The sequence below is a fragment of the Heliangelus exortis genome, chromosome 1 (genome assembly GCF_036169615.1).
Source record: "Heliangelus exortis chromosome 1, bHelExo1.hap1, whole genome shotgun sequence".
Lineage (NCBI taxonomy): Eukaryota > Metazoa > Chordata > Aves > Apodiformes > Trochilidae > Heliangelus > Heliangelus exortis.
In genome coordinates, this window is record NC_092422.1 from 57,443,883 (window position 1) to 57,460,635 (window position 16,753).

The 16,753-nt window shown below is 41.5% G+C and overlaps 1 protein-coding gene across 27 annotated transcripts in view; it reads right to left on the reverse strand.

Moving 5' to 3' along the window:
- CARS2 (cysteinyl-tRNA synthetase 2, mitochondrial) overlaps positions 1 to 16,753 on the reverse strand; it is a 38,912-nt gene that overhangs the window by 14,534 nt on the left and 7,625 nt on the right. For all 27 annotated transcript variants that reach the window (XM_071743328.1, XM_071743397.1, XM_071743419.1 and 24 more), the window contains 6 exons: positions 16,083 to 16,188; positions 15,293 to 15,376; positions 12,648 to 12,777; positions 9,317 to 9,450; positions 4,987 to 5,054; positions 2,306 to 2,372 (listed from right to left, as the gene is read on the reverse strand). In XM_071743328.1, the coding sequence (XP_071599429.1) occupies positions 2,306 to 2,372; positions 4,987 to 5,054; positions 9,317 to 9,450; positions 12,648 to 12,777; positions 15,293 to 15,376; positions 16,083 to 16,188 (589 nt within the window). The remainder of the gene's footprint in view (positions 1 to 2,305; positions 2,373 to 4,986; positions 5,055 to 9,316; positions 9,451 to 12,647; positions 12,778 to 15,292; positions 15,377 to 16,082; positions 16,189 to 16,753) is intronic.

The following is a 16,753-nucleotide window of genomic DNA, read 5'->3' on the forward strand; positions in this document are numbered from 1 at the left end:
TGTTTTGCATGCACTCCCTGCATGTGCCCCTCCAGGTCTTGCCTTCCTGTTGCTGGGGTAGTTTGGGGTCCAGTTTATCCTCAGGTGCCCATCAGCACACACAAAGGCAGGGGACAGCCCAGACAGCAAAGGCCCATTCCAAGCCATGTAAAGGCCCATTCCAAGCCCAAGATCCATGTAAAACACAGTACCAAACATGAGCCATTCCCAGCCATTAGGTGCTGCCCTCATCTGCGTGCCTAAAAATGTTTTATGGGCTCATTCCAACAGTATGGCAACATCACCCAACTCCCCTCAGCCTGGGTTTTAGCAAGAACAGAAGGCTCCTCTTCATAGGCAGGGATGGCAGGAATCATCACCAACAGGTTTAGGCTACAAAAACCCTTTTAGAAAGAAAACAGAAGATGCTTGGGATCTGACTTCTAATAAAAATATTTTAAAAGCAGACAGCAAGGTGAGAAGGAGTGCAGTAAACTTACCTTCTGACCAAAGTGAATTGATAACAGGGACACAAACTGAGGAGCTGCACAGTAAATATCTGACCCAGCAGGGACTGGCTCTGGTTCTTTAGCTTAGTTCCACACATAAGATAGAGGTGGCAAGCACAGCAGACCTGCGAATAACCCTTATCTGCTGGTACTCTGATATAACACCACTGTATCCTCTCATCCCAGCCACCTGTATATGCACAGGTAGCCCTCTGTTTTTATCACAGGAAGGTGATAACATAGAAGAAAGGCAAAAAAAAAGGGTCACATCCCTTCTTGAAGAGGTTCAAATGCAACCAGCTGTCCTGCAGCTGAAAAAGCAAAAGGCATGAAGTAAGCCCAGGGCTGCAGGGCTCCAGTGCCATTCCTTGCCCTGAGGCAAACTTAAAAGTTGCCAGCCATTAGGTTTTTGTTTACAGGAAAAGCATACATATGATACTGTGGTAGGTGCTAGCCTTTTTTCTTCTTTTATTTTAAATACACATGTGTTCAAAACTCCCAAGTGCCTCCAGTTGCAGCAGAGGAGCCATTTATGTGTGTACAACCTATTCCATCTCCCGACAGAGACCCAGAGGAAGCAGCCAGGTGTGCCACTGCCCTACAGCATCACCCCAAACCAGCTGGGAGTGCCACCACCCACCTCACCCCGTGGTGGCAGTGCTTCCTGCCTCCTCTCCCACTCCAAATGGGGGCTTGGTCTGCAGCAAACCTCCCACCTGGATCCACTCCTCCCTTCCTACCACGGTGGAGGTCAGCAGTTAATGACCAGAAGTCTCTTTACTGTCTCATACTTTGAAATATTTCAGGGAAATATATGGCACTCCCAACACCTTCAGCTGCCTTATGAGAGAGGGAGGCTCCACCAAGATGATGAGAGGTGTGGGTCCTGCAATCAGCTGGAGGCATTAACAAGCAAAAATACTTCTCAGAGCAATAACTCCACATCTACAAAGGTTTGTGGTGCATTGCACATTGGTGAGCACAAGCAAAGCCATGGAGCCTTAGCCTCAGCAGCTCTCCTGGTCACCCTCCTAGAGGTGCCTTACTTAAGGTATAACACAGCAGGTGCTGCCTCATCCTCCCTCATCCCCTCACCATGCCAGGGTGGCAAACAAGCCAGATGAGCCAGCAATGGTTATGGAACTACCATCTGCTTTTGGCAAGCCCCACTAAACTAGTAAAAACACCATCTGAAAGCCTCTTTGAGTTCAAAGGGGCACCTGCCTACTGAAAGCACCACAGTGTAGAGAGGGAAGCTGACAAAATCTCCCACACCCTTCCCCACCAGCAGTGTTAGCCAGGCTAGGATAATCATTAGGTTATCAAGGGCTGGTGTAAGCCAGCTGCACTGCACCATGAACTGCCTGAACACTCAGCAACTCCACGGGACAGAAAATGATAACACAGCAGGGAGATAAAAAGTTATTATAGCAAGCCCTTGCCATACCCTACGGGAATAGAAGGCAAAGATCTACCTAGATACATCTCCAAAAACAGCTGATTGTGACTGAAATACAAGTGACTGCAACAGATGCAAAATCAGAGATGGAGGTAATTCATTAATTGGAAATGCAATTGAGAGTTGCAATTAAATGCAGCTAGGGAAAATATTTAAATGAATGGCTACGTACTGTGCTCAGTAGAGATGTTTTTCTACAGGAGAGCCACAGAGCATTCCCACAGACCACCACCAACCTTCCCAACCACTGGGGGAGGACTGCAAGGGCACTGCCCCACCACTGCCCCTCTGCACCACCAGCTTGTGGGAGAAAACATGCATATCTCAACAAATAGGGGTTTGGGGTTTTTTTCCTTACCTGAGCTGTATCTGCTGCGCAAGCAAAACATCCTGAATTGATCTGATGAAAATTTCTTCAGGAAATCCTAAACTCCGGCCACAAAAAGAGAGTTTTAGCAATATATCAAACCATTTCTTCAGGAGTTCTTCCACCTCCTTGCATTAGTTTCACAGCATATTTCATACAAACTAACATGACAAATAACCCATCTTTTTAGTTCAAAACAGGCACAAAGCTTGAAACTGCAACACTAGTTTAAAGTCTAAACTAATTCCATATGAGGCAGATGTGTAGACATACGTAAAATGCACACAATGTGCACACAATGCCAGATGAGACAGTAAAAAATACTTTTTAACTATGATCATACATACACTGTATAAAGACCTATGCAAAAAAAACAAACCCAAAACAATCTGAAATCACTAGACTAGGACTTGGAGATAGTCTTGCAGGAAAGGTCAGCTCATGAGTTTTACAAACTTCATGAAAAAAAAAAATCAGCTGAAAAAGAATATGGATTTCTTCCTGCAGGACTAGAATATGAAGGAAAACAGGGAAAAAACAATAATAAGTACTTTTTTATATTGCTAGAATTTATCTGTGTTAATTATGAAACCTAATTCATTTCACTGGGATATTTATCTAGCTTTACAAATAATTTAGTAAACAGCTAATTGTTACTGTTACTACTAGTGCAGTTAGCTTATACTAATAGTGTAAAGAAGTGCTTAAACACTGGGAAGGTTCACTGATAAAACATTCAATCACTTCCACCTCAGCAAGGTTGACTCTGCAGCAGTTTGACTGTGAACACTGCATTCATGGGTTTTTTTGTTTTTTTTTCCCCCCCAGTGCACCTAAAATAGAAAACTGTAAGGGGAAGTCAAAACAAGTGAGAAAATGTAGAACGTGTCATTTGCTTAAAGAGGCTCATTTTGAAATTCAGCTTCTGTGACCAGACTAAACCAGCCTGAGCACTAAAGGTAGCAAAGCATCAGCTCTGTGCTGTGTCTCATGTAAAAACAAATAACTGAGGCAATCAGGGCAAGTGAAACTGAGAAACAGACAGTTGTTGGTGGTGTATTTTTGGGGGGTTTTGGTTGTTTTTTAATTTTTTAATTAAACTCTGTAACCGAGTGTACCAAGTGTACCCAGAAGCTTTATACTAATATACAAAGGTAGTAAAGTATGGAAAGTATGAGTACAGGATGGAAACAAATTTGAATTTGTGAAAGGGCCACCTGAACTGATAAAGAAAAAATTTAAAATTCTGCATTTTGTTAAAAATGGAGCATAGAGGAAGTGCTACTGCCCTTTCAAAGCAGGTTGTTTGGCCATGCAGTATCTCAACATGCTTGATTCTGGGGGTCAGAATTAACAGATATTAAGGAAAAAGAATGTGAGAAGGGGACAAGGGGGAGGAAAAACAGGGCAGCTAAATGCAGAGGACACAGGGCAGCCATGCCTGGGTGACAGCCTGGAATGCAGGGATCATCCCAGAGGGGCCTCTCCTCTTCCCAAGCACGCATAGGAACTTAACCTTCAAGAAGCAGGAAAGCTGTACAGGGGAAGAAATGTGTTCCACTGGACTGCAAATCACTCACAGGGTATGATTAATACTTGCTATGTAAGAGTTTAAGGACAGAAATTAAAAGCAGAGACACGCAAGGGAAAAGAGGGGGGGCCTTAAGTTTTTGTTTTCTCAACACAACCAAGTCCCACTGCAGAGGCATAAGGGAACTTTTCTATACATAATATTTAACTGCATGCACTGCATTCATGCTCAGGTCTCCTCTCTGTCCACGATGTCTGCTGAGACTCGGGAAATTTCTGTGAGCAACAGGGTCATTTTCCTGGTGGAGACAGGGCTTAACTGTACCCAGACAGCATCAGGAGAATTAAGAATAAAGCAGCTCACATTGAACTGCTTTTTAAAGAGATTTTAATTAAATCTTCCGAGAGGGCAAAGGGGAACATATGTGCTGAAACAGCTCCCCAAGTTTTGTCTAAAGGAAGGAAATTACCCACTTCTAGCAATAGATATCAGCCATCACAGGAGCAGATGCCTGACACAGGAACCCTGCTCTGGGCTACACCACAGGTTTTGGGACACAGTAAAACAGGAGATACTGATGTGGTTTGTGGGTACCAAAAGACACAACTCTCTATTCACCAGCAAGGTGACTGTATAAAAATAAAGGCAGATACAAGAGAGTGCCAGCATGGTGTGGTTGCAGGACACCTGATAGCTTCCTGACCAAAATGCTGACACTGTGTCCCATTTCACCTCGAGCAGAACAAGGTAAAACAGCTGCCCTTTTCCAGGTCCCAAAAGCAAATTGTGCTATTGAAAGCAGCCAGATGAGAGCCCATCACTAGAGAATGGAATCATTTAGGCTGGGAAAGACCCTTGAGTTTGTCATGCCCAACCATAAATGTATGATGCAGAAGTCTGGTATCAGCCACAAATGCTGCTCCTACCAACTCCCAGCAAAATGAGATCCAGGTGACAGGCAAACCCCAAGTCTGAGCAGGTTTCCTACATCCAGATCAGCAATAATAGGTGCATCAGGACTAGAGAAACACTCCATTTCAGGTCTTTTGCTGCAGTGCAAGCACTTTTTCTCCAAAGAGTGCTGTGATTAATATTTACACATTACTAACATATATTGCTTCGTCTCACAAAAATAAATTACCTTAATTGTTATGTAGTTTTTTAATGACTTGGACATTTTTTCTTGACTGCCTTTAACATGCAAATGCCCTGGAAAAAAAAAAAAAATTAATCATGATAAATGAGCATGTTTCTGAATGGGGAGCAAATGTGAAAGGCTGCACTGAGACCCCGGGAACACTAGAGGCAGCATGTGCTGTGATATTAATGTGTCAACCATTTAAATACAGTGTTTTCCAGTAGCTTTCCCCGGCACACCTCTCCATTCTCAGTTTTGACGAGGTGCATTTTAAAATACAGGACAAGAAAATGTTTTTAAAATGAAACAAAACAAAAAAACCCACCATCACAAGCAAAGATATTAATAAGGAAAAAACCCAAAAAGTCTCTCTACTCAGAATAAAAACAAGCAAACAAGGAAGGAAATACTTTTTAGTCCTTCCACCTTAGCTGCTACACTTGACTTACCAGAAATATTTTAAGACCTTTAATGAGCATCTTCCAGTGATCTCATATTACAGTATCACAAACAAGTTTCTGTACTTATTACTTGCTGATGGCTGTTACCCGTATTTTTTTTAATCTAAAAGTTTATTATGCTGGTTCAAAATACCTCACATGTAAAATGAACACTCTACATATTTCCTCTTTCTCCAGACTTTGGGAGACTAAGAAAAAAGAAGGGGGAGGGAGGAATATAGATATAATGCACAATTTTAATTATTTTAAAATGCAATCTCTGAGCACATGGACTCATGTGAGGACATGTTGTTTTGCAGTGCTGTGGGACAGGAAAAAGGCAGTAATCATCTCCATCACATTTAGGAGAGTATGTAGAGCTCAGCTTCAGGACTGAAAGCCCTGCAGAAGCAAGACCTCAGCAAAACCTCAGGCTGTGCACTCCTGGGCCTCGTCCATGTGATCCAAAGCACCACTGCTGATGGAAAACATGAGTTATTCACAGCACCAGAGAGATGCTGCACACATAGCCAATAAAAGCAGCATCATTTCAAAAATGTTGTTAAAAGCCTTAATTGGCTTGTCCTAATAACAGAATAATTCAGTAAGTTCTGTAATGCCCAAAACTATCACATAATTTTCGGGCCCTCTGTGACCAGCAGAATCCAGCACTTAATCATAGTTAAAGGCAGACTTTTAACTTTTTTTTAAGAACTTTTCTTACTCTTGAATACCACATCAGAGCTCTACATTCTTCCAGATTTGGCAGTCCAGCATTACCACTGCCTCAGAGTGCTCTGTAAAGATAACCTATGATCATGCTTTTTGCTTTTACAGGTAGTGGTGGTGGCAGAGGTGCCTCAAGCAGCTCTCTGAATTTTGTGCTACTCTCTGCACAGCAATGGTTTTGCAGCCTTGCCTGGAAGTCCCTCTCTTCCAAAGGTGGATAAAATCCCCATTACACATCTGGATAAAAAAGCAGAATGCTTGGGCCTGGTAATGGGTGTGCAAAACATCTTGTTTCACTTCTTAGCTACTCCTAACAATGCTTCAAAGCAGTAAGGATTCTCCATAACAAGGCTACCTTCTGTCCTACCCCAGCCAGATGGAAATTTAAGTTTGCACATCACACTCTAAAAAGGAATCAAGAGATCTGTGGATACAGAACCAGATAGAGCAGAAATCTATGATTGACCCAAAATTTCATTTTCATCACATTTGTCCTGCCAAACAGTTGAGGCCATTTTCAATACTCCATGGTTAAATTCAGGGCCCTCAATAAGAACATTCATGCTGTCAGAAACACTGGCCACCTGCAGCTCTTCTGAGTCAAGTAAAACCCACAGACAAATAGTTCTGGGAGAAGAGGAAGAGCCTGGGCACAATTTTTTTTTTTTTTTTTTTTTGCAGAGGTGCCTAAATATTGACTTACTTAACTTCAGGCAGCCAAGCTTAAAATAGTTTCATTGTGTTTTCCTAATAAGGTACAGGTAACATCTGAATTTGAAATAATATTCCCCTTCAAGAGTTTCAGCATGTAAGATGATTTCATTAAAGCATCACAAAATAGAAGGATTTTCATAACTTTGGATTGGCGTTTTTCCCAGAGTACAAGTAGTCTAAAAATAAGGTCCTTATGAGGAGATTTATCCCCAGTGCAGGGATTTTCTTCTTCTAATGGGGATTGCTCCTCCAATTCTAAACCTGCTAAAATTCCAAAGTCTGTTACCAGAATAAATTGTTCCTGAAGCTGATTCATCTGTCCTAAATAATTCACAGTATCATCCTCCAGCAACATTTTTTGACTTAATGAATGTAATCTGTCAGCTCCCAGAGAACCTCAGTGTACAAACTGCCCCTTGGAATTAAGTCTTTTTTTCTTCCCTTTTTAAGAAAAATTGACTCCTCTTTATTTAGTTATATTCAAAAAAATATTACCCCTATAGTTTCATTTCCAATGAAACTCATTTTCAAGCTTGAAAAATGAGATTCACTGATTTTTGACAGAAGGCTTCACCTGGCAGTAACCAATACATCTCACTGGAAGCTCACAGAATTCCCCAGCATTTCAGGAGCAAAGCACACCCTGGAGGATGTACCAGCCTCTGGACAATTGCTATTGCTTTACACCAGGCTCTATACTGGGAACTGAAGCTAGAATTCAGTATTTGTTCTGTACAGTACAAACACGTATAAAAGAAAAAGCCCAAGAGAATAGCACAGGCTTAACTTCACATCTCTTACTCAGGGAAGCAGCTCAAAGAGTTCAAAAAAACATCTTGCACAAAGTACTGTTCAGTAAAGAAGAGACTGCAGATTTGAACCTGACTTTCTGTTCACTTCAGTTCTTTGGAGACCATCCAGAACCACCATGACTGCAACAGGATGAAAAGTTTCAAGATTTCCATCAACAGGAACAGTGCTGGTACCATGAGACGATGTAATTGAAAGCACTGTATGTACAGCACAAATGACACTGAAGCACTGTCACACAAAGGCAGCGAGCAGCAGCTCTACATAATGCCAGGCAGCAGCATCTGCTGAAGAACAAACAAGTAAATGACACTTTGGTACAGTTTAGACAGGCACAGCCAAGCAAGGTCACTTCTGGGAGGAGAGGAAAGGTTTGTGACATCTATGAGCTACACCAACAAGTCACTCACACTCCATAGGAAAGCAGGGACAAACTGAAGTTTGTCCAGAGGACTAAAGAGAGTTAAGGGACCACAGTGGTGAGACTCAATGTCTCCACTTTTCTGCAGAGTTGAGGGGTAGCCCATGGGTGCCACAGAGCTGATTCTCACCAACCACCAGCAACCCCAATGACCATGCCTTACTGGAGCAGACCAAAGCATCTGACTCACTTGGTCTTCAGCATGAATCTTGTTTCTCATATCCATCACTAGGCATAATGCTATCAGTGGATAAAAAAAGGCTTTCCATGAGAATTTAAACAGCTACAGGTAGTGAATTGCACACATGGGACATCCAATAGTTGGGTGCTGCAGCAGACCAGCTGCCTGCAAGGCTTCTCCTACATTTCAAACCACACAAAACATCCCAGCTCTGACATTTCTCTTGGGGATCACAACATTTTGAGTTTTGTTGGTTCATCAGTTCATGTATCTTAGCATTCTCTCCATTCTTGTTTTCCAGAAGTACAAATGTCTTTTCTTAACATGATTAAAAGCCTTTCACTTTATTTACAAACACAAGCTATTTTATTCTGCATGTTACTGAAATGTTTTTTTAAGCTTGTAAGAAATTGGTGCTGAGAGATGTTGGAGAACAAGACTGGTTTATTCTATTCTGAAGGCTTTTAAAATGTTTCAATCAACTATACGACAACTTCATTCCCTGCCTTCAGATAACCCAGGTTCTTGTCCTAAGAACACAGAAATTTCTGGCTTCGGGAGGACTACATAAACACATATAGAAAATATCAACTATTTTCATCTTCTTCCTGCAGAAGGACTGTTACAGCCAAAATATAATTAAAAAAATAAAGCTTTTCACAAAGAATACCCTCAAATTTTGAGGAACCTCAAATGAAAGGGAAAGAGAATCTACAGGAAAATCTCTTCTCACTTTTTTAATTAGGAGTGAACACAGTACATGCGCAATGCATATACTGCTATTACTGAAGATTTCCCCAGATGAAATTCAGGAATATTTCACTGTAAATGCTTCATTAATAAAGGCATTTGTTCTACAGTTTCAAGATTCACCCTCATTCATGTTTCTTCACTCAGCGAGGGCAGGAACTTGGTCACTGTAGAGGACCATCTGCTTGGAAGGTTCCCCTCACACTTTATACTATATAAATGCCAAACCTAAAAAAAAAGAAATAATAATTCCTACAGGTCTCTTAGGTGATTAATATTTTTACTTACCAGAATGCAAAAAGTAATTTCCCCATTGTTCACACTGATGATACACCTCACACTGGGCAATTTCATTTTCATGATGAGGAAATGCAAGATCTATTCCACCAGTATGGATATCCAGCTGGTTTCCAAACACTGCACTGTAACAATATTTTCCTGATCGGTAAGTAGAACACAACAAAAGCTTTTTGTAAAATAAATGCAGAAAAGAATAAGATGAAACAACAAATCCCATGGTACAATTTAATGACTACAGTTTTAAAACAAGACTTTACACAGATTTTGGATACCAAAACTGCAACAGAACTTGTATGTACAGGACTGGTATCTTCTTGCAACTAACTTCTTAGTAGAAGTAACTATTTTTCTAACCTAGACCACAGCAAGCAGGACATCTCCTTTCCTTGTTCTGCTACAGTGTCAGTGTCATACCACTGCCTTCATCTGCACACCAAACATGTAAATGTGGTTTAGTATTCTTTATCTTGTAAATTCTCTGTAAGAATTCAGGCAATACTGTACACAGTCATGACAGAAAATATTTAGTCCTGTATTGTTATAATTTAAAAAAAAAAAAGTGTGAATGCCTCTGATCTCCCAAGGCCATCCCTCTCATCCCAGCTGCATCTGTGTGGGTCACTCATGGAGCAACACAGGTCTTTCTGCAAACACTGGTGGCTGGAAGGAAGGTGTTCATGTGGCAGTGGGACATACCTGGACTCCTTCTGGTTAAACACCAGGAGCCAAGGCTGCTTCACTCTGCCAGCTGCACCATGCTGGGTCACACTGCTGAAGTTAGTAACTTCATTTTGCCAATCTGTTAACCTAAGACAACACTTAACTAACCACAGGGAGGTAAAATAACATGCACTGATCAGAAACAAGGGACACTCCTTCTGGGGAAGAAGCAATATCTAAATAAGCAGAAAATAAACAGCAAGGTCCACACATATGTGCATACAGTCTTCCCATATGTCACATTAACAAGTACTTGGCTAGATATTAATAGAATCATAAAATTGGCTGGGTTGGAAGGGACCTCAGAGATCATCAAGTCCAACCCTTGATCCACTCCCGCTGCAGTTACCAGACCATGGCACTGAGTGCCACGTCCAGTTTCTTTTTAAATATCTCCAGGGACGGAGAATCCACCACTTCCCTGGGCAGCCCATTCCAATGTCTGATCACCCTCTCAGTAAAGAAATTCTTTCTAATATCCAGCCTAGACCTCCCCTGGCACAACTTGAGACCATGCCCTGTTGTCTTGCTGAGGGTTGCCTGGGAAAAGAGACCAACCCCCCCCTGGCTACCCCCTCCTTTCAGGGAGTTGTAGAGAGTGATGAGGTCTCCCCTGAGCCTCCTCTTCTCCAGGCTGAACAGCTCCAGCTCCCTCAGCCCTTCCTCACAGGACTTGTGATGGATCCCTTCCCCAGCCTTGTTGTCCTCCTTTGGACCTGCTCCAGCACCTCAATCTCCTTCCTGAACTGAGGGGCCCAAAACTGGACACAGGACTCAAGGTGTGGCCTCACCAGCGCTGAGTACAGGGGAAGAATCACTTCCTTAGACCTTTTTGTCCCTTCTTGGGACAAAACACCCTGGCTCGCAATGGCTCTGCAAAAATTGCTGGGGCACAGAAAGACAAGAAAACGAGGAGAGAGAAGAAAGATTGGCTGTTGTCACTTCCCAAGCTCACATCCCTCCTGTCTGCTCCAAAAGCAGCTCAAGCAGAGCTCGTTTACAGGAGTGGCCCCAGCTCATTCCCTCCCTTGTGCCATCTACAGAGGAGCACTGACCACTTGCTGTTCCCCCCAAGAAAATCACTGAGAACTGATGAGAAGGGAGAGAGGGATCAGGGGCAGAAGGAGCAGCCCATCTCACTGCAAAGGAAACTTCAGAGAGGAGATCAGACCCAAGACACCACAGGTGGCTCCTTCCTCCAGGGCTGCACTGAAGCTCTGGATTCTCACCTTCCCTGGACACCTTTCAAAGACCTTTCAAAATTATTTCATCTAACTTACCCACAGTGCTTCAAGACCTTTTGCAAAAGAGGTGGGTGAGTAGCTATTGGTTCAAACAGGCCCTGGGAAGCAGACTGGAACTGCCAAATGTTTCAGGTAACCTACCAAAAAAAGCTCTTCCTTTTTCACAGTCCAAGATTACTACGTTTACTCTGTCAGCTCTTATATTGTCAGGAGCCTCATCTAGCTGCAGTAAAATAAGTTTTTACAGAAAGAAATGCAGACTATAAACAGCAGATAGGCTGTTTTGTAATGGCCTGGCACTTCTTACTAGAGTGCACTTCTGTCACAGGCTGCATTTCAAATACATCATGTTTTTGTGCACTTTGGCTGCTTTAAGAACTGTTTCACAGAGCTGAAACTAGAGACAGAAAATCACCCTTGTAAAAGCTTTTCACAATCAGGTATTAATGACCAACAACCCCAGGAGCACCGGCAAAGCATATGAAGGTGAAACCTAAAGCACCTGTTCTGTCTGCTTTCACCTGAGTTGAAAACTCTCAAGCTAAAGAGCATTAGAACTAAATAATTTTACATTAGCTTCCAAAAAACATCAAAGACTAATACAAAACTAAGTACCACTCTCAATCTTCCAGTGCAGTCTTTTTTTCAAAACACAGATTAAAAAGTCATAAATTAATACAGTGCGGGACAAAATACTACTCTCCCACAGAGAAAATGAAACTCCAACTTAAGAGCAAATTAATTTTAACCAACTACAAGCAAAATGATGCTTACCACAATATGCATTGTGCCCACATAACATACTGCCACAGAGAAATCAGGAATATTTAATACTGTGACTGACTTTTAAGGAAAGCTAGGTGACACTTAGATGATTAACATGAACATCACAACTGCTGTTAAGATAAACCCAGCAAGATGTCACATTTGCTGGAGCCAAGATGGAGTCCCATAGCCTGTCTTCCTGGCACAGCACTATATCCTGAACTAGATTGAGACTGCAAGAAGTGGAAAGAAGGAAAATAAATGAGAGAAACTTAACTTTCAGTAAAAATTTGGTTATTCAGTTCCAGTTAAAAGACTTGCTACTCAACTGCATGACCCTGCATGACATTTTAAATACCCAAGTCTGGTCAAGAGAAGGTGTCCAAACATAGCAAGAGAGCTATACCATTAAGGTGGAGCAGAGTTTATTTGGGCCACAAATGACATCCCAAATTGCATGAAATATTCACATTTAAACTGGTGCTTTCTATTGATCTGAAAAAAATAAAAACCACTTTCAATACTGCTGCTACTGTACTGTAACTTAAAAACAAAAATCAGCGCTAGATTTAAAATCCAGGAAATCTCACCTTGATATTGTGGAACACTCTATGTGCCATCCAGGTCTTCCTTTTCCCCAGGGAGAGGTCCAACACAGCTCTTGTGGTTTGGCAGCCTTCCACAAGGCAAAATCTTTACTATGTCGTTTATCAGTATCAGCTGCCAAGAATAAGTGATTTGTTAATGGGATATGTCTCACAGGAGAAAAATGAGCAAATGAAAGCAAGTGGAAATGTGCATTTAGTTAACTGCTCTGAATTTAATCTCTTTTGCCCAACTTCTTTTCCTGCAACTTATACAGGGCTTCCAGTTTCTCAAGCAAGCATTCGAAAAAAAATATGCTGAATTAAATTTCTGCAGGCAAAAAAGATGGATTCAGGATTCTTTATTACATCCTATCCTTTTAATCCTTTTCGCCTTCTCTGTTTTTACATAATTCATTTAGCTACTTATCAGCCAGCTCCCCAGGACAAACAGACCGTACTGTAACAGAAAAGGTAATAAAACCAACCCAAACCAAAATTAAAACAAAACGAAACAAAAATCACCATGATTTTTTTCTCTAGACAGAACTCCATATTGAGATTCTATAAAACCAAAAACATGGAGATGAGAATCAAACCTATTCTTGTACAGTAGAAACTTTTTAGTAGCATTTTCACCAACGGTTTCTCTACAAAGGTCTCCTCAGCTGTATTTGTTGCTTCCTTGGCCACACAGCCAAAGATGTAGCCCTTCTTGCCACAGTTCTGCAGAGGACAGGTCATCTCTGCTGGCTCCTAAGCCCCAGTGGGATACACACCACTCCCCAGCAAGACTTCCAGAATGGGGTTCTGGACTTTGCATTTTTTTTACTGACAAATACAAGACCAAGCATTTGACTGATGTAGAACAATACACTGATTTCGCCAGAAGGGATCCAGCATGGCAAGCATCTTGCACCACTTTAAGTTCCCTTTAATTACCACCACCCACCTGTTTTATCAGCAGTTGACATTTATTTCTTTCCTCTACTTATTTCAGACTGCTAACAAAACCACAGTGTACAACTGGGTTTGAACCAATCCCCGGAGCAGTCCAGCATCAACACATTTTACAGTGATCCACAGCTATTTTTGGAGACCTATTAGATGGTAATTTTTCTTGAGCCATTCCATTTGTACTTTATTGATATTATACACAGTCTTTATTGGGAATGTGATGTAATATTAAGGGAAGCACATTACAAAAATCCATTACACGTGCTTCATCATTTAAAATTGGCAAGATATAGCCCTAGATTTATCCACTGAATCTTCATCTTGACTCTTTCACTAGATTGCCAAGCTCTGGCTGACCAGTATCTGTTCACTCCATCCCTCTTTTGCCTTAACGTGTTAACCACCCTCACAGTAAAAAAAGGTTTTTATAAGGTGTAAGTGGAATTTCTTGCGTTTCAAGTTGAGCACATTGCCTCTTGTCCTGTAACCAGACACCCCTGAGAGGAGCCTGTCTCTTCTTTACTCTCCCCATGAGGTATTATTACATATGGGTAAGACGCCCTTGAGCCTTCCCTTCTCCAGGCTCAGCAGGCCCAGCACCCTCAGCCTTTCCTCATATGAAAGATGCTCCAGTACCTCCAGTGTATTTGTGGCCCTTTGCTGGGCTCTCTCCAGCATATCCGTGTCTCTCATACTGGGAAGCCCAACACTCAACCAAGCACTCCAGGCACATCTCAGCAGTGCTGAGCAGAGAGGAGGGATCACCTCCCTTGCCCTGCTAGCAGTGCTCTTCCTAACACAGCCCAGGAGGCTGTTGGCTGCCCCTGCAGTCAGTAATTACCTCTAAATAACTGATGACACAACACATCCCCTCTGTGAGTTGTAATGCTGAAACAACTCCAGAGTGGAGCTGAAGGAAGTTTCTGGCTGCAATTTGTCTGAGCATCAGCCTGCCAGACATTCGCAGTAATTGCAAACAGATTTTTTTTTTTTTAATAAATGATATATTGAATTCCAGTGTGCAAAGGATGTGGGAGACCAGCACCAAATTCTCCAACACTAAGACCTGGTCAGACCCAACTTTCAAAAACTACAGTGTGGCTCAGAAATCCTGCTCAACAGCTGGACAAATGCATCAAAAAACCAAATAGCCAAGGGTATAGGCTTGCTCTACTACAGCCTGTAAAGAGATTACTCACCCTTACACAAATAGGATGCTTAGCAGTAGCTCAGTAGTAAGTAATAAAAGAAGCAAATTCATTTCATTCAGGTATCAGAAGGGTGCTCTTGCCCAAATAATAACATGGTAGATGGCATTTCCCTGTATTTACCCTTGACTCTTTCACTGCTGGCTACTGCAATGGATGAGACCACCACCTCACTATAAAGTTTGTATGTACCACTCCCAAGTATTTAAATAAAATTAAGAATTGCACCTGTTCAAGGGTACCAGAACAAAGGTATAAAGTGTATCAAGTATTAAAAGAAACCACCAGGTTTCCTCTTGCACTGTCAACAGTGCGTGTCTAAATAAAAAAAATATTTTTAAAAAAAAAGGTGTTAACTGATCAAAAAGCTGGCTATACTCAACAGATGGTAAACCTGTTTCGGACTGTTGAATCAAAGTTTGGGCCTACATACATCACGAGTTCAAACGATGCATTAATACAAACAAGTTGGTGCCATGCACTTACCTGCTTCATCTTGGGTATCAGGATAAATAGTAGTTAATACTCCGTATCTTTTCCCCCAAGACTTAACATCAAAATAAACATTGCCTAATAGAAAAGAAATGCTTAGTTTTATAGCAAAGATGGATTACATTCGTCATGAGGAGATAACAATTCCCTGAAAGCAAAACAAAATGCCCTTTAACTCCCATTTGAAATTCTGATTTAGAAATCCAGAAATATCGCAGAGGTAGTAGCAGATGTCTCTAGGTTACCAGCTTCTCAGTAACTTCATGACATTCTGCTCATTCTGCACACTAGAAAACTCTGTTCTGGGTATCTCTCCAGGTTTTCCCTGCCAGTGCACAATCAGCAATCCCTTCTCTGAAATGTAGCCTACTCCAGTTATTATGTGCTCAAATGCTTCTACAACCACCAGCTCTGCTAAAAAAAGGTCCACACACTGTGTTTTGCAGGCACATCTTTTACACCACACAGCAGATACCCAACTCCTGTTTAGACTCTCTCAGCTCACTTGTAGAAGCCAGGCCAGGACTTCCCCAGAGGAGCTTAGATAGCAGTTCATTACAGTAAATAATTATATTAAGTAATGAGCTTCATTTAACTAAGAAATTGAGTAGGAGTTGTTCTGCTAACTCATGTCACCACAAACGAGTTGCTCACACCCTGACTGTTAATCAAGAGAAGAAAAGCCTGGCACAGGGTGTCTCATCTGGTCCCAAAACAGGATTACCAAAAGCATTCATTTCCCGTTCATGTGCTGAACAAGGAGTGGTCTTGCTGTAAGTCTTACCTTGTGAGGTTGCATAAGCTTGTCCACAAGCAATTATTGTTTTTATAAAGGAAATTATCTGAGGAATATTATCAGTCACCCTCATATATACTGTAGGAGGAAGGACCTAAAACAAAGAAAGGGTAACATGTCATAAGCCTTTATGAAAGACACTGCTGGCAGATCCCTTCACTCTAAGGAAACAAACTTCAAAGAACATTCCTCTACATTGTACCTCAAAATAATAATAAGAAAAAATGTTGCAAGTGTCATTTAAAGGTCATAAGCATCATTCAAGATAATACACACAAAAAAAATGAGGGGTGGTAAAAAAAAAAATCCACTAATTTTTCCCAGTGGCTTACCCCTCCGCTTCTGGCAAGTATTTTCTGGACAAGAAGCAAAGTCACCTGAAGTCAGTGAAAGAGTATTTGATGTTTCCTATGCTTTAGATCAGCCTAATTCCACATTATAATACACATGTATTATCTGTGAACCAAGGCTTTGTTGCATGGGGAAAGTAATTTGTGCTCTTGAAGAAATTCAGCCTGTTCATTCCAAAGCCAGGGTTTGCTTCTGCCCCAATTTCCTTACTCAAAAGGTGTTCAATATCTTTCCAAGAAAATTAAAAACTCAATCAGTACTCAGTTTCCAAGCAACACTTCGTAACACAAGAAATCAATTTATTTTTT